Source organism: Dunckerocampus dactyliophorus, chromosome 14 (assembly GCF_027744805.1).
Source record: "Dunckerocampus dactyliophorus isolate RoL2022-P2 chromosome 14, RoL_Ddac_1.1, whole genome shotgun sequence".
In the NCBI taxonomy this organism is placed as follows: domain Eukaryota; kingdom Metazoa; phylum Chordata; class Actinopteri; order Syngnathiformes; family Syngnathidae; genus Dunckerocampus; species Dunckerocampus dactyliophorus.
Genome location: NC_072832.1, coordinates 7,223,603 through 7,246,968, shown reverse-complemented (window position 1 = coordinate 7,246,968; position 23,366 = coordinate 7,223,603). Strand labels below are relative to the sequence as shown.

General features: G+C 43.1%; 3 protein-coding genes and 1 long non-coding RNA gene across 11 annotated transcripts in view; 1 reads left to right on the top strand and 3 right to left on the bottom strand.

The window, feature by feature from the left end:
* The window catches only part of LOC129193802 (1-phosphatidylinositol 4,5-bisphosphate phosphodiesterase beta-1), a 30,483-nt gene extending 25,866 nt beyond the window's left edge, over positions 1-4,617 (bottom strand). For 2 of the 4 annotated variants that reach the window (XR_008573619.1, XM_054798467.1), the window contains exons 1-6: positions 4,055-4,603; positions 2,698-2,775; positions 1,941-2,009; positions 1,571-1,711; positions 1,438-1,517; positions 888-941 (exon numbers count right to left, since the gene is read on the bottom strand). Coding sequence is in view for 3 of the 4 variants with exons in the window: in XM_054798467.1 (XP_054654442.1) it covers positions 888-941; positions 1,438-1,517; positions 1,571-1,711; positions 1,941-2,009; positions 2,698-2,775; positions 4,055-4,153 (521 nt within the window). In the remaining variant the exon portion in view is untranslated. Of the gene's footprint in view, positions 1-887; positions 942-1,437; positions 1,518-1,570; positions 1,712-1,940; positions 2,010-2,697; positions 2,776-4,054 lie in introns of all 4 variants that reach the window. The other 2 variants (XM_054798469.1, XM_054798468.1) reach the window with 2 other exon arrangements.
* Positions 4,618-7,828: 3,211 nt separating this feature from the next.
* Positions 7,829-15,531, bottom strand: crls1 (cardiolipin synthase 1). Of its 3 annotated transcripts, XM_054799213.1 has the most exons (7): positions 14,963-15,530; positions 14,757-14,894; positions 11,476-11,605; positions 11,317-11,402; positions 11,176-11,244; positions 9,642-9,733; positions 7,841-8,739 (listed from the first exon to the last, which is right to left on the bottom strand). In XM_054799213.1, exons 1-7 carry the CDS (start codon positions 15,389-15,391, stop codon positions 8,646-8,648), a joined length of 1,038 nt encoding a protein of 345 aa, XP_054655188.1. In that variant the 5' UTR covers positions 15,392-15,530; the 3' UTR covers positions 7,841-8,645. The 3 variants fall into 3 exon arrangements, with proteins under 3 accessions (XP_054655190.1, XP_054655189.1, XP_054655188.1); XM_054799215.1 differs by lacking the exon at positions 14,757-14,894 and having other exon boundaries at positions 7,829-8,739; positions 14,963-15,531; XM_054799214.1 differs by lacking the exon at positions 11,176-11,244 and having other exon boundaries at positions 7,836-8,739; positions 14,963-15,531.
* Positions 10,495-17,464, top strand: LOC129194187 (uncharacterized). The gene is made up of 3 exons (XR_008573707.1): positions 10,495-10,699; positions 14,760-15,183; positions 16,373-17,464. It is a non-coding gene; the product is annotated as an uncharacterized LOC129194187 (long non-coding RNA).
* On the bottom strand, positions 14,963-23,114 carry mcm8 (minichromosome maintenance 8 homologous recombination repair factor). Of its 3 annotated transcripts, XM_054799211.1 has the most exons (22): positions 22,859-23,060; positions 22,333-22,527; positions 22,144-22,209; positions 21,978-22,060; positions 21,752-21,901; positions 21,433-21,530; positions 21,158-21,356; positions 20,975-21,060; positions 20,549-20,694; positions 20,234-20,308; positions 18,981-19,119; positions 18,750-18,780; positions 18,542-18,679; positions 18,395-18,455; positions 18,151-18,231; positions 17,802-17,997; positions 17,514-17,727; positions 16,867-17,076; positions 16,692-16,768; positions 16,289-16,478; positions 15,845-15,961; positions 14,963-15,060 (listed from the first exon to the last, which is right to left on the bottom strand). In XM_054799211.1, exons 1-21 carry the CDS (start codon positions 22,911-22,913, stop codon positions 15,869-15,871), a joined length of 2,583 nt encoding a protein of 860 aa, XP_054655186.1. In that variant the 5' UTR covers positions 22,914-23,060; the 3' UTR covers positions 14,963-15,060; positions 15,845-15,868. The 3 variants fall into 3 exon arrangements, with proteins under 3 accessions (XP_054655186.1, XP_054655187.1, XP_054655185.1); XM_054799212.1 differs by lacking the exon at positions 14,963-15,060 and having other exon boundaries at positions 15,677-15,961; positions 23,015-23,114; XM_054799210.1 differs by lacking the exon at positions 14,963-15,060 and having other exon boundaries at positions 15,677-15,961; positions 22,859-23,058.
* Positions 23,115-23,366: the final 252 nt, after the last annotated feature.

The window sequence follows — 23,366 nt, the reverse complement described above, 5'->3', positions numbered from 1 at the left end:
TGTCTGTCGGGACAAAGGCTCTGCATCTTGATGTGTACCGTAGATTTTTTCCCAGATGAAAAAAACTGGGTTGGGTGGATATGTTTGAGGTGGTCAAATTTGTTTTGTTGCCTTTAAGTTGCTACCACTTTTGAATAAATTCTGCAAACTGGCTCATTTGTATGGATGGGCTCACCTTGCGGATTATTAATGTTCCCTCACGGGGGCTGTGACATTTGGCTTTGCAAGCATCTTTTTCCCTCACGTTACCTTGCATTGCTTCTCACGAAGCGCCACTGTTTTGATGTGTGTGTATGCTAGCGAACCCGCCTCCCCTGAAGAGGTCTCACTCTGTTCACCATACTACACTGTATGTATGAAGCGTCTAGGTGCTGAACCAATGCACAGAGTGAACTCTCTTCATGCCTGTTTAGAGGCGAGACACATCCTACTCTGGACTCCAAAGGGTTAAACAAGAAAACTGGTATATTGAGTGGACTCAAGCCCAAGTAAGTCTGTGGATGTCGAATGGACCCATGCTTGATATAGCTTTGCCCCCCCCACACTCTAACAAGTGTCTTCTCCTCTGTCCCATCCTGGCTTCCAGGTTGTGGTCTCAGCAGCCGGCCTGCAAAGCTGTCCTTCATGTGCGCGTTCTCCGTCACATGCGCTGTCACTGGTTGCTTACCAGGTCAGTGCTGAATTAAGCACCTTCATGGATCCTGTCCCTGTTTTTGCTTTCCCAAGTGCACGTGGAATGAAGTTTATTTTTGGAAGCGGGAGACAAGGAAGGAGCAAAGTTAAAAGTTTGCGCACGTCCCTGCAGATTTGCTCGGCCCGCACTGAAAGATGCTAAGAGAGCAGCCGCTGACATAAGATTCCACAGGTAAGAAACGTCTGGAACTCACTTTTTGACGGGAATCCTGCCCTCTGCGTTGGGCTGGAGAGTCAACTTGACGTATCTGCAACAGCACACAGCAAATGAGTTTTATATGCATATTCATATTTTTTTGCAATCCATTTAGTACATTGTGTGTCCACGAGGATCTTTGAATGTGACATCATTCTCATGTTGTAATGCAACAACGAAACAATTATACAGTAATTACAATTTATAGTTTTAATGTATAATATTTAGAATTTGCATTCAGAATTTATCATTATAATTGACATTATAATTATTTCTTTTAGAATGTATAATTCTAGTTGACATTTATAATTATACTTTATAATTATAATTACAAATTTATAGTTACATATAAAATAATTTATATAATTTAGTGATACATAATTTAACAGGGAAAAATTTGAAAATTAAATACAAATACAAATTCAGAGAGACATTCATGAAGCAAATTAAAAGAAAAATCACATTCTTTCAGGATTTGGCAACACAAACAACAGAGTTTTTTGCCTAAATAACAAAAAAAAAGCACATAAGTGTGTACGTTAACTCACGCTTTAAGCAGACTGTGGTCTCTGTTGAGGTTGTGGCTCAGCAGGTTGGAAGACAGAGAGAAGAGCTCCTCACACCACACCTAAACAAAACACTGTCATTTTTATGCTGATCATCCATTCACTTATTACGTACCTTAGCTTCTTCCTCTTGAGTCGCAATGAAGTTCAGCTGGTTGACGTTGACGATGTCTGAAGCCGTCACCACGGTAACCATGCGGTTCTCCAGACGGCCAACCAGGTTGCCCACGTCCAGCAGCTCCCGCAACTTGGCCTCCTATTGGTCCACGCAAACAGTCAGCGCTAAATGCATCAAGTGTCCACAACTCTCTGCTAAGCTTGACCTCCAAGCGCACTGTGAAGAATAGCTCGGCATACTATTAATTATCACAGCGCATTTTCTGACTGAGAGGTCTGCGTAAGGTCACAGAGAAGCAGCAGCATCTCTGAAGAAACTTTCGCAAAGATGGGTTAGAGGTGAAGAGGAGGTGCGGAGGCCATATTACCTTCGGTGTTTTGGTGCTTCTGCCTGTTCTGACATCTTTCACGAGGGTCAAGTCCAGCAACTCTGTCTCCTGAAAGAAACACACACACACACACACACACACACACGCACGCACGCACACACACACAGTCAGCTACGAAGCATCCTGTTCCCAGAGGTGCCAAGCTGTGTGAGTGTGTTGGCAATCAATGATCAGAAGCACCTTTAGGAGTGTGCGCTCATGCGCTCATGCGCTCATGCGCTCGCTTTCTGTTTCTGTGTACTGTGGAGCATCTGATGTCCCCAGGTAGAGTGGTTAACGTCCGCCCCGGTTAGTGTGTTTTTCGGTTAATAAACCAAAATTGTTGCTTACATTTTGCCTTGGCTTGCATTCGCTCTCTTGTTTAGTCCGGCTTGTTTAGACCGCCATCTTGGATCGCACGCACAAGGCGACACGTGGCGATACTTGGGATACTCAATGCATCCATTTTAGGGTGTTTGTATCAGAGTTGTAGAGAGATGCACGACGTCACAAACACATGTACCGCACGAAAGAGGAAGGCGATTTTCTGCATGTAAAACTATAATTATTGTCTCTAAAATGTGTTTTGTGTTAACATTTTTGGTTGTCTGGAACGGATTAATTGGATTTAACTTGCTTGCTATGGGAAAATTTGCTTTGGTTAGAGTCCGTTTTAGTTTGAGCCCGACCTTCTGGAGCTGACGAATGACTTTAACCCAGGCGCCACTGTATGTGTGTGTGGGTGTGTGTGCTGCACCTTGTTCTGGTCGGTCCAGTACAGATAAAGTCCATGTTGATCCACATAAAGAGTCACAGGAGTCACAGTGGAAAGATCCTGGAGGAAACACATGACAATTCCAAAAAACACACAGAAAGGATTTTTAAAGGAAAGAAAATAGGATCCAAGACAGATCCCTGGGGTACCTCACAATTAATTGCAGTGCTGTATTTACAACATATATTGAAACAAAAAAATGATACATGAAACAATTAATTTACTAATTTATTCAAGATTCAAGATTGAAGCGTTTTATTGTCATCTGCACAGTAAAACTGGTGGTTCTGCTATGCCATTAAATTCTTGTTCTGTTCATTCTCCCAAAACAAGAAAGAAAAACACAAGAAAATGAATAAGAACATCAGAAACATAAATACCAATAAATTAAGCAACAACAACAGAGGAGACATGAATACAAATAAATAAACAAATAAATAAATAAATAAATAAATTGCCATTAAGTGTGTGTGTGCGTGTGTTGCGTGCGGCGTGTGTGAGTGCTTCGTTGAGAAGCCTGATGGCCTGTGGGTAAAAGCTGTTTGCCAGCCTTGTGGTCCTGGACTTCAAACTCCTGTAGCGTCTTCCTGACGGTAGGAGTGTGAATTTATCATCATTCATGAGTGTTTTAGACTTGTACATACATAAATAGGACATACATATCAAGTGTACAGTCTACATGTTAGCAGTCCTGCAAGATCTTTGGAAGAAACAGGATTCATTTTGTGTTTAAATGTGTCTTTCAATCATCGGTGTTGCTAAAGAAGAGCACATTCATTACTGTGTAGCTTCTACATGCAGAAAAAAAAAAAGTAGAGGAAGGCTAATGAGCTCACTCTCAACAGTTGTCATGGAAACCGACTCTTTTAAAACAAGTATATAAAGCTCAGTTGTATTCAAAAAGTATATAAAATATCCAGAAACACGTGCACACACTTAAGATTTAACAGTGCCACTGGTCCTCACATCATCATGTCACATACTGTACACACACACACACAACGTACAGTATCTCACGGTATGCATCGGGGCTGTTTAGGTAGGGGTAGCCATGCCAGTTACCATAGCAACCTGATCGCACGTTCCCATTGTGAAGGCACTCCAGCATGCCAACACACACACACACACACACACACACACACACACACACACCTGACTGGCATGTAATCAACAGGTGCTCTGAGCCATGAGATGATCAACAAATGAAACGCATCATTTTCTGCTCATGTGTTCTTCTCATCTTAAAGATATTTTTAAACGTACAGTATATATGAATAAAATGCATGGATTCAGTGCACCAAAAAAATCTAAAATACTTTTGCAATCAGCATCATCCTACCTCATCCCATTTAATGAAGTTGCTTCCGTTCCTCAGCGTGTGGGACACGGCGGGAGGCTGGAGTTTCAAGGCGTGGACCCCCGGCTGGGCGCTCGCCATGGTTTCACACGTGTGCGACCCCCTCCTCCCGCACCCGCACCCCCAATCCCAACTCCGGGCCACGCACTTAAATGCGGTTCTGCATGCTTGTCAGGTGAGAGCTTCAAACTCCCTCACAAGTCAGGCAAGGATGACGGACTACGGCAGCATCCTCAGCATCTTCTGCTTCTCTGCCTGCTACTATCCTCCCCCCTCCCCTCTCTGCTGCATCTCACTGAAAGACAGACGGGAGCAGATGCCTTTGTGGGAGACAGCAACATACGTGCACGTGTGTGCGTGCGCGCGCACTGCCTCCACAAATTGACTCATCCGCGACATGCGCACATCTTCCCACAGATGGGGGAGGGATGAGAGGGAAAGCAGTGGCGATGGAGCGGTGGAAAGACAGCAGCAGCGTGGGAGAGATGGAGAGGAAGAGGAGGAGAGGAAAGGGAAAGGGTGGGCGACTGGGTGGAGGCGGAACCATAGCTGAAAGGGGGATTTGGGTCAAACGAGGCCGGTTTCATGGAGAGGCTCGTTGACTTCTGATGTTTGGGTCAACAGGTGCCACTGCTGCATGCTGGATTGGTGCAAGCACCGTTATTACACCAGACATGTTGCTATGCTACGCTATCATGGAAACTCTTCTTCATGCAGACACAGTTCTTTCTGCCTGGTGCAACATCTGTCCGCAACAATTTGTTCTATCCAAGCTGGGTACAGTGGTTGTTACCATGGTAACGCGGCTCCAAGGCCTGAGTTAGCTTACAGAAAAGGCGGCATACGTTTCAACTGTTGACGTCAACCTAAGCGGTTGTCAAAATCAAATCCAAAAGTAATCATTGCTTGCACATTTACTTGTGGTTGACATAAATAGGATGGGTGATAACAACTTGTGCATATTTTTATTATGACATTTTATCAAACAGAGCTGCCACGGCAATATTGTTGACAATCGAGTTTAGTCTGGTGGCCAACAATCTTTTTAAAAAAAAAAGGGTTAATTTTGCTAGTTGCCTTGGTAGAACCCAGGCATGCTTCAATTTTGCAGCTTACTTTGCACTGAACAGGAAGTCATCATAGGATTGTGTTGTATTACCGCAGTTATGTTGCTGTTGTTTCACACTGCTTAGCGATAACGCTGAAGTGAACAAGTCGCCATAAATGAGTCCATTTTCACAGAGTGACCCCTTTGGGGCTCAAGTTGGACGTCGACCATGTATGTCAGCATCGACGTCATGTTTTTAGTACAGTGTTGCCTCGTTTAGCGCGGGGGATAGGTTCCCAAAATAGCCCACAATAAGTGAAATCTGCGAAGTAGCAAATCTTCATTTTCAAGGCTGTAAAACCCCCCGCCATACACTTGATACACCTTTCTCAGACAGGCAAGAAAATTGTCTCACATATCTCTTGTGTTTAAACACTCAAAAAAGTTCAAACCTTCGTTTGAACTTTGATGATCAACCACCAGATTATTGTGTCACTCATGCATATTTCACTCTTGTGACCGTGCCTTTTCATCCTAGCGCTGTTCCGCTGTACTGTAGCGTTATTGTATCCTTGTTAAAACATATTGCTGCAGTACTCCACCTGTTGCAGTCCTCCTCCGTCGAACCAAGATTCATTTACTAGCCAGCAAGCAAGCAAGCTAGCGATGGCACAGGCAGATGGAGATTGATTGACAATGGTCTACAGCCAATCAGGATGCAGAAAACAATAGGCGGTGCAGACAGATGAGCGAGGGAAGAGAGAGAGAGACACTGAACTTCCCACAATGCAATTCTTCTTAAAGGGCCAGGCTCGGCCTGTAACAGCGTACGTAAAAAAAAAAAAGCACGAAAAAAATCTATCCGAAACAGCAAATGCGTGAAAGGTGAACTGTGACAGAGAAAGGGAACACTGTCATATGACGAACACGGTGGACAGGGCCTGGATGAGTTAGTCCAGGGTCCTAGCCACAGGGCCAAGAAACTTTCAGGTGCAAAGATAAAAAAAAAAAAAAAAAAAAACACTTTAAAAAACTAATTTGTGAAAAACTACATCGTAGATCATAGATTGTAGATCAATTTTGAAAATATGGGTCATTCTTTTATTCCAAATAATAAACAGGAAGAAATCCCCCAGTTTTTGCATGTTTATGTTGTTTGTTGCGAGCTGCCCCACTTTGTTCGGCGGCCCTTGAACGCACCATCTAACTTTCTCCCACGCTGCACAGACGACTTATATACTGTATTTTCCCCCTTTTTCTTTCATCTCATATTTGTTCCCAAATGCTGAATGCATAAAGGTAAGCTTTGATGATGTTGTTGAGTGTTAAAAATGTAAATACTGTATTTGTCCAGTCCACAACCTTGTTAATTCATGCTAGCTAAGTTGGGGACCACAGAGTTAGTCGACATAAATGGGTTATCGATATATTTGTGCTTTATTTAGCGTTAGACTACAATGGAAGCTCTTAAGTTGAATGCTAGTTTGACCCTGAAACAGACTATGTACTGTATGTCTACTTTCATGACTTCCTATGAGAAGATTTCAAAAAGCAGCTCTGAATAAATGAACTATCATATGAACTATCAAAAAAGGAGGGCTTTTTTTAAAATAGCACGTGACTATGAAAAAGAAGGCCAGTCGTAAAAAAGGAAAACAGTTTGGCATTGTAGTTCCATGTTTGCCAACAGAAATGGTTATTACGGGAGGATAGTGGGCGAGGCTCAGGAAATTTAATAAACAAAAAGGTGGTGGCGCTCCAGGAGAAACAGAAAGCAATGATGACAGTGCGTCGGCTCATAAATGAAAACAGCAAGCTGGCAGCATTGCCGCACTCACAGTCCAGGACGAGAGTCAAGATGGACACAATAAATATGAATTTCAATGCAAAGATACAGTAAATGATGCTTTCTGTTTCAAGAAGCACTTGAGGTTTCCGAAATGTATGACACCACATACATTGATCAAATGCTGTATTTCATTTTTAATTAATTAAATTGTGAAATTACAATTGCTCCCCCAAGAACCTACTTCGACCAGAGTTAAACACGTTTATCATTAAGATTGATTGCTGTTTGGTTGGTGGCTTGTTAGCAGGATTCAACAAAAAACTACAAAACTGACAAAGAAGCTATTACATTTTGGTGCAAATCTGGACAAAAATACACAGGAATTTATTTGCACTTTTTTTTACATTTGAGTTAAAATGGAACTGGTAATCCTTATCCACGCAAGAAATAGACAAGAAATAAATGGGAAAAAAAGTGTTTATGTTCTCTTTTTGCCATTTTGGTCATAATGAAACCCTTCCCCCAGTGCAAAAAATAAAAAACGGTCCAGTCCCATCTTCCTACATCATTATCTAAGAACCAGGAAGTGGCCTGTTGCCATGCTAACAGACGGACCAACAGTTTAACCTTCTATTTTACCCCCCTTCATCGCTTCATTCAGCTCACACACAATTTCTCCAGAAATTGCGGATTCTCTAGTTTTTACTGTTGCTTGTCTCTTCAAAGGCAGACGTGAGCTGGTGATTATAAAAAAAATACAAATTCAACAATAGGACCTGCTTTGTAATTTGGTGCATTACAAGTTGAGAGACTCTCACACACTCCACTCAAGACACTCCCACTGCCCACACACATGCACACACACACGTGCACGCTCCCCAATCTGCACCATCAAATCTCCGTGCCGGGAGCTTATATAAGGCAGAGTGGGAGGCGTAGAGCTATTTCAGGCCCATAAAAGACCAGTGTATGTGTGTGTGTGCGCGCGCAAGTGTCTATAGCGACTGTATGTGTGTGTGACTGCTGCAGCGACTCTTAAGTACACTGAATCACTTGGTTTCATAACTAGTCAAGTTTGGACCAAAAGTTGGGCTTGGAAGCTGGAGAAGTGCTTTGTGTCCACGATGCGTTCAGGAACACCCGGCATCACAAAACATGTCAAGTTCAACGCTCTTAAAGCTTCTTTGGCAATGTACAGTTTGGAACTGTAACAGACAACTTTAGTCGGGCTTAAGAAGCTTTAAAAGAACCCTCAGAGGTCACTTCTTACTGCTGGGAAGTAACTCTGAATTAAAGCTGTGTATTTTCTCCAACACTTTGAAGCTACTTACAGCAGGTTGAAGTTGTCTATAGCGCCACCTCAAGAGTTATAAGTTAGATCCCTTCCTCCAACTGGACACAAAGGCACATGTTAAAACACATTTTCATTTTATTGATAAATCATTGGTTCACTAAACATCCATCATGTGACACTGATCATGTGACATCGCTGAGTGGTTCTCACCACTCTTGTAAAAATAGAAGCTGTCCACATTGGTCCAGTAGCAGAGCTGCTGTTTGTGTGTGTGATGCTGCAGAAAACCATCTGCAGCTGCTCACCATCACCATGGTGATGCATTCAGTGACTTGCTCTGTGTCCCTACTCCTTGTCAGCGTTACGGTTGCGCGTCTTCCTCAGCGCTCAGTTGTCTGGACAGACAAGACGCTTAATTCCCGACTGTGTTCTGGCGCCATCATCATGGCGACCTGGTGTTTAGCACCTGGACAGTCTTGCGGCCGTAGTGCCAGTAGCTGTAACCGGACACTGTCGTTGTTATGGCGGTGACATACCTGCAACACATGTCACACACATCGTTTATTCAGGTAATTAAAAAATACTCACAGTGTCTTGGTAGTCATTGCTCTGGTGACAATACCGAACAGATAAATTCATGAAGCACTAAGAACTATTATGGTAGACCAGAAGTATAAAACACTAAGAGTTACAACAGTGGTAAAAAAAAAAAAAAAAAAGCTAATTCTTTTGATGCCAACATATACTGTATGTGCAGATGCTTATCAAAATGTGAAAAATGCAACAGTCGCGGTGGTCGGTGGAGCAGGCTGTGGAATCTGAAAATGTTGGCTAAGAGGAGAAGAATGCAGATTTACCCTTCACATAACCTTGAGGTTTATGTTGTATATTATTATCAGGAACTTAGTATAGTACCCCTCTGGGATCCAATATCATTTTAAAAGCCCCTGAAAAGAGCAGGATAGGCCCTTTAAAGACACAGTTTTGGTTTATTATTAGTATCAGTATTTTCTTTTTACACTGCCCCTTTTTACTATTTCCCCCATTTTTGGGGGTTAATTTTATTTCTACAATGCCTCTAGGGACAATTAAAAAAAAACACAAATGGCCCCCGGGCAGCACTTATGACACCCCTGCTTGAGACAAACACACATAGATGAAAACACAACCCCCTTGCATTAAACTAAAAAAAAAAAAAAACACACTTACATGGTGAAAGCCTGTCACATTTTTTAAAAATGTGCTCAAAGCGCAGCATGCTCCAAGTTTACAGTCAATAAGTTACGAGGCCGAGGACGACTCCTACAAGGCTAGCTCTTGTGCTAACTAGTTGGACTCGCACGGATAAAATGTCAACACGGCGCAGTAAAATGTATATGACAAAATGAGACAGGAGAAAATAGCTAAGGGCCAGCAGGGGGCGCTGTTGGGAGCTTACCACAGACACTGCAGGAGGACGCTGTCGGTGTATTGGAAGACTGGAGCCGCCAGAGACGCTGCGACCAGAACCAGCTGGATGGCCGTGTTCACCTGCCAACATGGACACATAAAGAGCTGAAAATGACCCACTTAATAATATTTAAAGCAGGCATTGAGTATTTAAGCCAGACCTGGCCTGACTACGGCCTGTTAAGACTTTTAATCTGGCCTGCAGGACGCTTCCAATTGATTTATTTATTTGTTTGTTTGAACCTTTAACGTCGAAGCTGCAGCCAGCAATATGATTTTCAATGCTATTTTTCAATCATTGTAAGTCATGAACTATCTAAATCAGGGGTGCTCATACTTTTTCAGCCTGCGAGCTACTTTTAAAATGACCAAGTCCCAAAGATCTACCTACTACTATAAATATAGAAAGTATATATTTTTACTATATTTATTACAACAAAACATGAGTAGGAATTTATGTACGTTATACATGTATATCTGGAGTGCACACACTTTCTCAGCATGCAAGTACAAGTCAAAATGATCTACCTCTTTCTATAAAACATACCATATACAAAATGTAACCAGTAAATTGAAAGTTTACAGGAAATCAAAGTAGTTGTTATCATAATTCACTTTAATATATAAATAAAGATAATTACACATAACTCCTAAATAGTTGTGTACATAACCTGAGTACTGGTAATATGTCAGTCAAATTAGCTATATAACGTTCATTAGGACACACAGTTCATGTAAAACGCTGCGGGGAGCAAGCGCAAATAAGGAGGGGCGCTTAATGTCAGCTGACTGATGTCATATGACAACTACAAAGTGACGTTTACTTGATCGACCCAAACTACTTTGGCGATCTACCGGGAGCTGGCGATCGACGTAATGGCCACCCTTGATCTAAATGATTCCAATGATTTCTAGTGATATACCAGTCATTACGGTAATCGTAAGGAAGCGATAGGAGTGGGTCGGGTGGGCAGAGCAGGCAGCTGGAGCGTGTGACACAGAGACACGGAAGGCAAGCTTTCTACAACAATAATGCTCTGCAGAAAGGTGATATTTTACCGTACATTTGGGCGTTTTTTATCCTCTGCTTTCATGTTTCGCCGAGTTTGTCACATTTTTGCGGTGTTTTGCTGGATTACTAAATACTTCAAGGACGTCGTCTGGAAGAAAATGAGGGACGTTCATATAATCTTACTATTCAATGTTTATATTGTTCTTGGTTCATATTCTAAATCCCACATGCTTTATTCATGTACATTTGGGGTGTCTTATTCAGAAAAAAACTGTAAAAGTCTGTCACAACAATTTTAGCATCCTGTCATTTATTGCTGTGGGAGTTTAAAAAAACCAAACATTATTGTGTAATATGCTGGTATCCTTTCTTTATAGCACCTTAGGTTTGCACCTTCAATTTTGTTGTACCTCTGACAATAACAAAGACAATTGTTTTCACTGATGCGGGGTTAGATCCTGTGCAGTGTGTTCACACGCCACGGTGTTACGCTATTTTTTTCAAGTGTTACCTTGCTGAAGAGTGTTGGCTTGAGCTGAGCGGTGGTGTAGCAGGGGTTAAAAAACTTACTGAGGGTCACCTGAAAAAACGGACATAAATGATTCGGCCTTTGTGAAATAAAAACTGATGAGACAGGAATATAACATCTCACCGGTGGCGGCACCGTCTTGTATCTGACCCAGAAGACGGCAGCTATCAAACCAATGTCTCTGAATACCACTAGAGCTGTCAACAGCGCTATGGACAAACAAAACAAAACATCAACAACAGTACTGAGCATTATTACCATTAGGCAGAACACTAATAATACCTGGTATGAGTTCTGCATAGGTGAGACTGACATATAAAATACTGATGAGGATTTTATCCGCCAGCGGGTCGAGGGCGCTTCCCAATGCTGACTTTTGAGTGGGCCACGTTCTGGCGATGTAACCATCCAGCTGAGACAAGGACACAAACACAATTTATTCAGACATGTAGAAGGCCTCATAAGTCTTGCTGAATGATGATGACTAATTTACAGTTTCATCAGACATCACGGTTGCATTTCAGAACATTCCACAAGTGGACAGCTGCCAAAAGAAGCATCAGTGTCTAACATCTTTATGAAAATCAACATATTCATTTGACACAATGGCTCACACCATTGTGTTGCTTTCCTAAAGGGCTGTTTTCCTTGCCTCCGTCGCCAGGTGCTTGCTCATGTGGGGTTCAGTTGGTTTTCTTGAATGCATGAGGAGCTTGGTTCTAGACCTTCCCAAGTGCCTTGAGAGAATGTCCGCTGAAGTGGTGCCATAGAAAGAACGTGTTTCAATTTGCACATATACTGTGTACACCAGGGTTTCATATATTCATTTATTTATTTGCCCGCCCCAATTACATTTGGGCCACCACAGAAAGATTTAGCACTACGTTTTATTATTTTTTTTAAATTCTGTTCACCCTCGCCCACATTTCCATTGTAACAATGTGACCTGACCAGTCTATGGCGTTGTGACGCTGCATGGTCAGAAGCAATGTAGCCTGCGTTGGAGACGCTCCCCATTTGCAAGCATTGGCGCACAACTAGCTTGGCCCCTACTGCAAATGCAGAGAAAGTGATCAAACAGAAGGACAGTCTTACTCAGCACAATATGTAACAGGTAGTTAGCACACAAGAGTGTAGTGATGGAAATTCCGTCAGTTTTTTAGAGAGCCGGTTCTTTTGGCTCCGTTCACTAAAAAGTGCCAGCTGTTTCGGCTCTCAAGTGGATCCTCAGATTTTATTGTCCTAAATTCATCTATTACCAAATTATGTGTATTGTAAAAAAAGAGTTACTTTTAATGTAAAAAATACATCTTATCCAATGTTTATTTCAATCCTCAGAGAACAGCTACAAAAAATGATACTATAAAATACAACACCCATCTCAATAGATAAAGTAAAATCTCTGCATGCAGATTTCTATTTACGGTCAAACACAACATCAACTAAACACCACACAACAAAACAAATTAAAAAGTGCAAAAACAAAAGAAAAAGCAGCATCCAGGTAACAGTTGTGTCTTTACTGAAGATTGGCATTCAAAGGCTCCTCCTCCGTGTGCTGAGTGTGTTAAACCGCCCCTAGGGCGTCACACTTGAACAGAAAAAAAGACGAGGAAAAAACTACTTGGCTCTCAATTGGCTCCCAACGACACGAGCCGACACTCTGAGCAGATTCGTTCGCGACCGACACGTCACTACAACAGTGAGCCTGTCGCAGTTTGTTGCTCTTTTCGGTGACACGACTACCTTGTGTCGTCAACATTCATAAAAACAATAGGGCGATAGAATTTAAATCACATGCAAAATGTATAATGTTTATCGCATATCATTTATATGACGCATTCCTAAGTGAGATGATAGATGCACAATGGTGTGCACATTATCTTTAAAATCAGCATTTTTTGTTTTGTTTTTTTTTAAATAATCCGTGTTCCACCCTTGGGCTTGTTAAATCTTGTAGTACATTTTTCTGTACTTCTCGTTGGAATGCACTTATGCACTCAGAATGCTAAATGTAATTTCAATTTCAAACACTTTATTTATCCCAGAAAGGCAATTTAAATGGCACAAAGAGCAGCATACAGAAGACCAAGACAAAAACGGAACAGCAGACAACAAAAAACAGACACAAAGTTATAGAATTTAAAATAAAAAAATTATACATAAAATAGGAGTTGTGCAATACTTGGACAGGGAGTGGTCAGAGTTCAGAAGCTGGTTTGCTGTGAAGACAAAGGTTGCCCTTCTCCTGTGTGTTCTGCAGCGTGGACATCTTAACCTATGACCTGATGGGTGCCACTCAAACACAGAGTGTAGTGCGTGTGAGGGGTCATGTAGGATCCTGTGAGTAGTGCGGGTTAAAGTGTTCCCTCGTTTATCGCGGGGGATAGGTTCCCAAAAAAATCTGCGAAGTAACCAACTGTATTTATTTGCAATTATTATATATGTTTTAAGGCGGTAAACCCCCCTCATAATACACTTTATACTGTACACTTTTCTCAGACAGGCACACATTTTCCTCACATTTTTCTCCAATCTCTTGGAGATCTTCTATTAAGTGAATCACTGTATTCACTCCTCTGACGTGCCTTGTTCGGTTGTAGCGTTTTTGTATCCTTGTTAAAACATATTGCTCCTGTTGTAGTATTTTTATCCGTGAAACAAAGATTAATTTACAGTATTCCATAATGGCGTCCTAGCCATCATACAACCATGATCGCTAGCAAACAGGAACCAGCAGTGATGCCAGACTGACAATTGCCTACAGCCAATCAGAATGCAGAACACAATGGGCGGGTTCTCCCTGAGCCAATCAGAACTGTTGTGGCTCTATATTTAGCCTGACAGGGATTACTTCAGCTGCACAAGTCTTCAACTCTCACATGAGTAGACAAACCCTCTACTGGTAGCAAAAGTAAATACAATAACAGACACACAACAGAGCACGGAAAGATCGCTCTAATACACAAGGACGCAGAACAAACTGTGCGTTCATACGCTGTTAAAAAAAAAAAAGCAGCAGCAAAAATTGCACTTTAAAAAACCCGTGAAACAGTGAATCCATGAAAGGTGAACCGCGATGTAGCGAGGGGAATGCTGTATTTGCTGTTCGCAATATACGGAAAGAGCTCAAACACGGTGCCTGAGGATTTTGGACCAAACTCTGGTGATGCTGATTAAGCGTGTCTGGTCCTGAAGATTAACTGAATAAAACCACGAGATACATGAGAATGTTAACATGCTCTCAATAAAGGAGTGGTAGAAAGTCAGCAGAAGTGTTTTGTTCATGCAAAAACTCAGCTTCCTCAGAAGATACTATCTCTGGTGGCACTTCTTGAGGATCTCCTCTGGTATATGGAAGTGAGCAAATATTAAAGAGACTATGACCCCAGTTTGTGACCTTTAGGAAGTCAAGTGTCATCACATCCGTTGACAAGATTACACACAAGCAACCTTTAATAGGTTTGTTTTTTTGAAAGGGTTTTGGTTTGGACAAGTCTGACATCTTAAGAACCACGAGTGTGTTATGTACAAACTACTAGTGGGCAAATGTGTTGTTTTACCAGGTCGGTGGCTCCAGCCAGGGTGAAGAGAGCGAGGCTGAGGTGGAAATGTTGCTGGATGATAAGGTGACCCAAGAAAGGAGCAAGAATAATCCGACACACACACAGCAGGTTGGGGATAGTCCACGGGTTCTCGTACTGAAGAATCACGTAATGTTAATTAATCAATGTCTTTAACAGAATGATACTTCAGTGAAGATACTCACCAGTTCTTTAAACTTAAAGAGCCCCTGTCCAGGTACCTGAGGGTCTTCACTAGGTCTGTCCGGTGCTTCATTGTTCTTGCCGCAAAGACCTCGAGCTCCTGTGGCCAGCAGAGAGCGGAAGTTTACAGCCAACCTACTGTGACCTCCATGGTGAAGCAGCACATCTCCACACAGCCGCCACGTCGACGGCTGTACAACGCCACGCCGGATGAGGCAACACGGTGAGCGGCTGTCCGCCCCTCTGCGGCCGATGCTCCATGAATTGCTGCCCGCCGTGGACTGTGAGAGCCTCGCGGCGGTGACAGGTGTGCGCCTGTGCCGCCATGACGCTTCCTCCAGCCGACACGCAGCCGCACACCGCGCTGACAGCAAACAGTTCGCGGCTTTGCGGCAAAGCGGTGCGGGGGTGCTGAGGAAACACAATATCATCGTCTTCACGGCTCTTCCGTTAACGACCTCCCCGTCCCCAGTACCATGATGAATTTTACAGCTTACTGCTGACGAAAAGAGCTGTTAACAACCGCCCATCTACAGGAGTGGGCCGCCATGTTGCCGTAAAGTCATCCGGTGGGCAACGTCGTAAAAGTATTACAATAGTCCTCGTATGCAAGCGGCGCTGTTCTGCCTTTGCTCTTAGGACACAAACTCTACTGTAACATACTGTATCCAATAATTTAATCCAATTTGGAACATTTTGAAAAAGCACACGTTGCTTAGTTATAGGAAAAAGTGTTTTATTAACACCTTATTGTGTAACAAATAAAGTGCAAGCAAAGTAAACATATAGAACTGATATTATTTCAAAGATTTCTAGGAAGACTCCGTAGTATTGCAACTTCACCAGATTAAATTAAAATTGTGAATGTAGTTATTTTTGTTTACATTTATGGTCTGCTGTTCTGGTTGTCAGACAGTCTGAAGTTGGTAGAGCTTGGCTCCTTTCTTCAACAGGAAACCTTGTTCATTCAGGGAACTCACCAAACCGTCAAAGTCCATCACCTGCATAAAGTAAATACTGTATATCAATAACTAGAAAAACTGCAACATAAGTATATTGGGACAGTGGTATGAATTTGGCTGTTGAGACTTGGGGCTGGAGGGTTGGTTAAATATTTGTAAATTAGGACTAGTCAGCGTGCTACCAAGGAAACCCTCAAACTGCTCAGCCATGTCTCCACACCTTGGCTCTGTTGGGCATGTGTGGGCAGGTGTGTTATTTTGACTGTAACATGATAAGAGTCACTGCTTGAAATTTCACACAAGGTGAATGCTGTTTAAACATACACCCAAGTTCAATGGAGAGTGCTACACATATACACACAGTACCTTTATGTTCAGTCTCAGTGCCACAGATCGAATGGTCTGAAGGTCAAACTGCTTCTGATTGGTCTGCTGTGCATGTGTGTGCAGGGCGTTGACGAGTCGCTTGGCAGCGCTGCGCTGACTCATGCCTGCTCCCAGTTGGGAGCGTTCAAAGTCCAGATTGCCGAGACCATCTGAGTACGTATCCACGAGGCTGCTCAAACACAACAGCACAGAGAGTCAGAGGTGGGACTACACAGCTGTCTTATCTTTGCAATTGAAGCTTAGGTGTGTAGGCATGTTACTCCCACAATCTCAAAATGATTTCAAGTTTGAGCCACAGCTTTGGTTGGCTGGTCTGCTTTGAGGAGCCCACCAAACACCATCCTGTCTGTGATGGCCATAAAGATGTCCCTGTGACTTCTACCTGTGTTTCATAATCTCTACCACATCCTCAGCATCGCTCTTGGTGGCTGTCTCTCTGAGATCCAGTCTGGCTCTCGCCTGCATGAAAGCAACATTGACACATAAGGGTTCCTTTTTAATGTCATACAATATCTAGAGTGAGGTGTTGTATGATGCGAGATGACTGACGCTACTACCTCTGTGAGTCTGATGAGTGACTCCAGCTGGCGAGTGGTGATGGGTGTGCAGTCAGCAGAGAGCGACTGAGACCTCAGTGACAGGTAGAAGTCTTGGAGCGTTTGTGCAGCTTCAGGAGAGAGCACTGGGTGCACGTAATGGCGAGCATAGCTGATGTACTTCCTTAACAAGCATGCTGGAATGGGGTCAGAAGTTTCACCTGCAGGGATCTTCAAAACAACAGTGGCTGTCTCAATTGTCACACTTTGTACTTACACTTCGTCTTTTCAGTGGGTAGGTGCATTCACAATGAGAAGTACAGCAAAATGCAGTGTGCTGTCAGTACCCGGATGTTGCACTCAAAACGCCCTAAATGGCAACAGCACAGTGCTGGACACTTACCACCCGCAAAAATCACCATCATGGTTGCGTACCGGAAGGGGGACTACTAAGCAAAAAGGGATGGCGTAATCGCTGCCTCGTTTCAAGGAGGTGGTACACGCAATCCAGAAGAAATAATACCACTAGGCCTTTCACGATAACAAATTTTGCTGGTCGATAATTGTGCAATAAATTATCAACAATAATAGATAATTTCAACCTTTTTTAGACCATCTTATATACACCATATATATAGTGGGTGTGTGGACCGTCTGCCTAGGTTTACCTTCAAGCGGTCAGACAGTGGCATGTCAGAGTGTTCCAGTAAGATGGAGGTCTCTGTGTTGGTGTTGTTCCTGGTAACAATAGTGCTGCTGGTTTTGCCTTTGCCGGCGCGGTTCGCCATGACATGTTCAGACAGCAGGCGGTCATGTGCCTCGTCTGGAATGTCCAGGAGGAGGAAGATGACGTCAAAACGGGAGAGTAGCGGCGAGCCCATCCTGACAACGAAGAGCGACAGACTTCAGAGGCAGCGATCAATGATATGCGATGACTGAATGACTGCTAAACCTACTTTAAATTCTCAGACACGCTCTTGCCCCTGTTGTAATGTCCTCTGACAGGGTTGGCGGCAGCTACCACGGAGGTTCTAGCTGGCAAGGAGGAGACGATTCCTGCCTTTGCCAGACTCACAGTCTGCTGCTCCATGGCTTCCAAGAGAGCCTGCTGCTGGTTGCCCAGCTTGTCAAACTCATCAATGCAGCACAAACCTAATAAAGACAGGATGCACGCTGACTCAACATTTGCCGCCTAAACGGAACACTGCATGTTCTTATTAACTGTCTTAGGACAAGATCACATTAGTATTTGTCAGATGAGTGTAAGACATATTACAAGCATGTACATGTACAGTATGTTCCCACCTTGGTCGGCCAGCACTAAGGCTCCAGCCTCCAGAGCATAATCTCCACTTCCTGGATCTCTGTATAAACTCACTGTTAGTCCTGTAGAAACAAACAACCCATGCTTTAAAATTGAACACCCTTCACACATGTCTATGTTCACATTCATTCAGACACACTTGTGATACTTTTAAGATGCCAAAAAACGGAATGTTACCAAAGAGAAAAGGGGGTTTACTCGTATGAAGGTGTTGAGATGGTTTACCTGCAGTGCTGGCGCTGTTGCCACATACATAAATTCCCCTTGGAGCCACATTGCAAACAGCCTACAAAAATAGTGAAAATGCATTCAATGTATTTAGTTTTGTTACACACTCGACCTTCTCGAGTGATAAGGCCAATGCGCTGACACCTGAAGCATCTGGCTCTTGCCCAGCCCAGGGTCTCCCACCATCAGGACGTGTGGGTCTCCTCTGACGGGGACGCTGTTCTTATCGGTGTGCTTCTGTCTGCCTCCGAACAACACCAACACCAGGGCGGCTTTCACCAACTGCCAACATGTGAGAGTCAATGCAATACATGCTAACCAGGTAGGACAGAGAGTTGGTGGTGGCACTCACCAGGTGGCCGTAGATGGCGGGACACAGAGAGCTGGTGGTTGCAAAAACAGTGAATGTGTTAATCAACATTTTTTGTCACCAGGAAGATTCATACATGGGGGACTGCAGACATGATCTTTTTACTTTTTTTGGAGCCTAGTGGACTAGTGAGGCATGTTTCAGGAAGTACAGTACAGTAGTGAAACTAGATAGTAGACTAGACTAGATGGACAGATGCAAGCAAACACTTACTGGACTATCAGTCTAAGCAGATCAGGCTGTGACTGGATCTCCTGGATGGCGTAGAGCTCCTTAAGACTAAACTCTTCCCCTCCAGAACGATCCTCATGTGAACCTCTGGACCCCGGACCTCCTGACTTGGACTGCTGACCTAAAAACATTCAAAAGTTTTGGTGATCATACTTTACTTCAGGGCAGTCCAAACATTTCCCATTGTACTTTTGTTTATTAAACACGCTAAAATTTATATTTGCCAAATTCCATCCATCCATTTTCTATGCCTCTTATCCTCACCAGTGTCGCGGGAATGGTAGAGCCTATCCCAGCTGACTTCGGGCAAGAGGCAGGGTACACCCTGGACTAGTTGCCAGTCAATCGCAGGGCACATATAGACAACCATTCACACTCACAATCTCCAATTAAACTAACATGTTTTTGGAATGTGGGAGGAAACCGGAGTACCCAGAGAAAACCCACAGACACACACGGGGAGATCATGCAAACTCCACACAGAGATGCCCAGATCTTCCCAATCTCCTGACTATGTGGCCAACATGCTAACCACTAGGCCACAGTGCGGCTAGTTCCCAAATTACAGAATTTTAGTAAGATTTCTTACATAACAGTCAACATTTCAACTATTAATGCTAACTTAGCAGGTTGCTAACCACTATTACAACACTGGTTCTCTGTTGTTATGTGGTGCAGTATACTTGTTAATAAGTGACCATATGGTCAAAGAGAGATCTACATTCTCCCTTCCACTTTCTCATGCCCTACAAATCAGCTGTCCGTGAAGTGGCAAGAGCAGAGGAACAGTGCTTATGACATATGTCTTTAGCTCTGCAGAAAACAACAAATGTTTCCATTGCTCCCCTATTCCAGTTTAGATACACAATTCTCGCATCCAAAACAACACTTCATGGCTGCCATTTTCAGACAAAGCGACAAACTGCACTCAGCACAAGCTGCCATACATGGACCTCCTAAAGTTGTGACATGAGAGATTCAAAAGATCTTGTGAAGTTCTTGTACCTGAGCACAAGCTGCCATATATGGACTTCCTAAAGTCTTGTGAAGTTCTCGTACCATAAAAATGAAACTAGGGATAACTTTAGAACACACCAACTTCATGATATGGCACTTCCACATCATATAGAACATGAGTACAACAACTTACACATATACAGTACATAAATCTGAAATGTTGGAAATATAGGATAGTGCCCCTTCAAAAAACACATTCAACTGAATTTTAAATGCACCTTTGGTGTTGCTGACTGAAGTGGCCTCGATGTAGAGGAGGAACATGCACTGGTCCTGATTCCTCCTGGAGGTGCCTGGATCATGGAGGCAAGGTTTCCAGGTCAGTTTGAATCACAATACGTATGCATTATCTAGCCTTAAAAGTGCAGCATTAAGTTTCAAGAATTTAAGCATCCGCTACATTGTTTTAATATTTTTTCATCATTCTTTTAGCTGTTTTACTGGGAGAAATATGCAGTTCTATCACCCTGCTAGTGAGCAGGACCATGTCCATCTTGAAGGCTAATACCATACATTAAAATGTGTGTGTTTACCATCGTTTGTGACTCTAACAATCCCTGTCACAGTCACAGTGTCTCCAGGGACGCAGCTATCACAGAGGTCTGAGGTTAGGTGACACTCCACAGTGCGTGGAATTCGTCCAGCCTCCCTCTGCTCACCGCACATCAGCTCCTGCACCCTTCCAAGGACATTTTTAACACATTAGTCAATATAATTCCGACAACATTCAGTTTGGGCTGTTATACCAATGGGGTGATTGTGACACCTAGTGGTGAGATTATGTAGTGCACAGGTGCAATGATAATAAAAAATAATGATCCAAAAATCCTCCTTCATTTAGATACCAATGGAGAAAAATGTAGTTTTTTGTGTAAAGTTTTGTTTGTTGTTTGTGTTGTTGTGCATCCACACAGATTAACAGAAATACACAAATCATTTCAACGTGTTTCGGTGCTTACTTGATGAGTTGCCAGTCCACCGTTTGTGTAAGAGGCGAGCTGCGCAGGGCAGAGAACGAATGACTGCGGCAGTCTGACTGGTTACACTGTAAGACCATGCACAAACACACACACACACAAATTACATTCTTAGACCATAATTGTGTGACAAGGGTGACTCCCTCTCAGCATGTGTGTATATACCTTGGAGGGTGTTGTATATTTCCCGCGTTGCAGTGGCAGTGAGAGTGTGTGTGAGCACATCATGCACCTGAAGGCCAGCCTGGTGCACAAAGGTCTGATGTTACTCACTCGGACCACTGTCCCTTTCACGCATACCAGCTGCCCAAACACGCTGGCACGCAACGTGCGCAGAGGAGTCAGCGACTCATAGTTGTACAGCCTGTGGAGAAGTAGCCCACTTATGTTTTTGTGTGCAGTGATGGCAGTAAACGACTGTGAGTTTTGCTGCCTTGTACCTCGCACTAATGTGAGGGATGTTGATGATGGGCGTGGCCACAGGAAGCTCCTCGCCTTGCAGCTCAGCAGCCTGTTTCTCCAAATCCACAGTCAACACCTGGATGGTTCAAAAGAAGAGTACAATCTGTATGTAAATCTAAACTATCCTAATAATCCTGATAACTCCCACTATGAAGACTTTGGGGAACTTTTTAGGGAGATGATGATACAGTATATTAGCACTGAAAGATGTTCATTTGAAGGTGACAAACAGTGTAAACATTTTTGACCATAATTTTCTACTGGCTTGTCAGTAGTTATGTATGAGTGTCTGTGCACCTGGTGAATAGCCACTCCCAAACAGTTGAGGATCATCTCAGGTTGTTGCTTCAGCTCTGTGGTTAGTGTAGGAAGAGCATCATGCACTACCTCGTTGGTGGTCAAGTCTGCGTAATCTACTAGCACGCTGCCCTGGCGCTCAATCTCGTCCTGTGGACAAGACTTCATCTCTTCAGCCAATCACTCCAAGGCATTAAAACTACCGAAGGTGATTGACCAGACGGACCTTGTCGTAGAGGTGAATTTTGGAGGTGAAATACTTCTCAAAGACTTTGATCTTCTCCACGCTGGGTGAGCTGTCGATGAAACCTGGCAGAGGCAAAGTAACAAGACCAGGATTACCACTATGTAATCATGCTGTAGCTATGCTTCTTTATCATCATGATAAATACCGTCAGCGAAGTACAGCGGCCATCCTTTGTAAGGGCACAGCACATCAAGAGTGGCCTGATGGAGGACTGAAGAGGATCATGGTTGTACTTTTCATTTATTAAACACGTCATGATCATTTCTGAGATGATACATACACATTCAGGCATATGGAAGTTTCTGTCTATATATTATTTGTTAATGGAACGTACTTCTCTGTGTGCTGGAGCTGTGACTCCCCGACCCTCTGTGATCACCTCCTCCCCTTCCTCTCCATGCACCTCCTCCTCTCCAAACTCCACCTCCTCTCCATCCGCCACGGCCTCCTCTCCATCCGCCACCTCCTCCTCTCCATCCACCAATTCCACCCCTCCATGAGGCTCTTCTGGAGTTTTCTCCACTCATTCCTTATGAAAAGAGAAGGCATTTCATACAACATCAGTGGTCCTTCATACAGTTACACCTTTTTAACATACATGCCAACCCTGCAGTTATTTTAGCAGTTTTCAGCAGACTGGCTGTAAAGGTTAGCTATCTAGAATGTGATTTAAGTTCCCGTTTAGTTACCAAACCGAATGTGGATGTAACTGCGGTTATCAACAAATACAACTTTTGTAAATATCCACTTTAAAGGACTGCATAAACAGTAAACAAAACTGTAAACAAACTGGGCAGCTCTAATTTTTTCTCAAACAGATGAAAATACGACAAAATTCCAATCCTGAGACAACATCTTACGGTTTAAGGCATTAGCCTTTTTCGGGTAGAAGTTATTCCTGTAACGAGATACCATGCAGCGTACCCGCGTCAGCACTCTTGTAATTAGTGTGTATTTAATTATATTAAAACGTCAGTGGTGAAATATCATAGTTGGATGAAAAGTCTGTAACCTACAAAAAGTATACTGATGTTTACAATCCGTCTGTTGACAAAATTTCCCTCCACTATAGGCACGTCTTCTTCTTCTTCGTCATATTTCGGGGTGCGTCTGGTCCTCATATGTTATAATGACTCCCAGAGGGCACAAGCGGTACTACAGACATACAATTGTGGCGCTCCACCAAAGTCAGCAAAACAGTACTTTGACAATGGTAACAATGCTCAGTTTTGATGACAATTATTCGAATGTTTGAAGGAACGGTCCTTGGTTAATTTACATTTGATCAATCAACATCAAAGCTCACAGAACTAAAACAAAGCCAGTTTGAGGGATATTTTTTTTGTTCTGTGAGAGAGCTGCACACCC

Excerpts from the sequence above, each read along its gene's own strand:
- crls1 (XM_054799213.1), bottom strand. The coding sequence starts at position 15,391 with ATGATATTGTGTTTCCTCAGCACCCCCGCACCGCTTTGCCGCAAAGCC. Across the intron at positions 11,245-11,316 it reads ACAAGACGGTGCCGCCACCG|GTGACCCTCAGTAAGTTTTT; the intron begins GTGAGATGTTAT and ends CCGTTTTTTCAG. Across the intron at positions 9,734-11,175 it reads AGCCAACACTCTTCAGCAAG|GTGAACACGGCCATCCAGCT; the intron begins GTAACACTTGAA and ends CCATGTTGGCAG.
- mcm8 (XM_054799211.1), bottom strand. The coding sequence starts at position 22,913 with ATGGTATCTCGTTACAGGAATAACTTCTACCCGAAAAAGGCTAATGCC. Across the intron at positions 20,695-20,974 it reads GTGGACTGGCAACTCATCAA|GGTGCAGGAGCTGATGTGCG; the intron begins GTAAGCACCGAA and ends TGTCCTTGGAAG. Across the intron at positions 18,781-18,980 it reads CTGCTTAGACTGATAGTCCA|CTCTCTGTGTCCCGCCATCT; the intron begins GTAAGTGTTTGC and ends TGCAACCACCAG.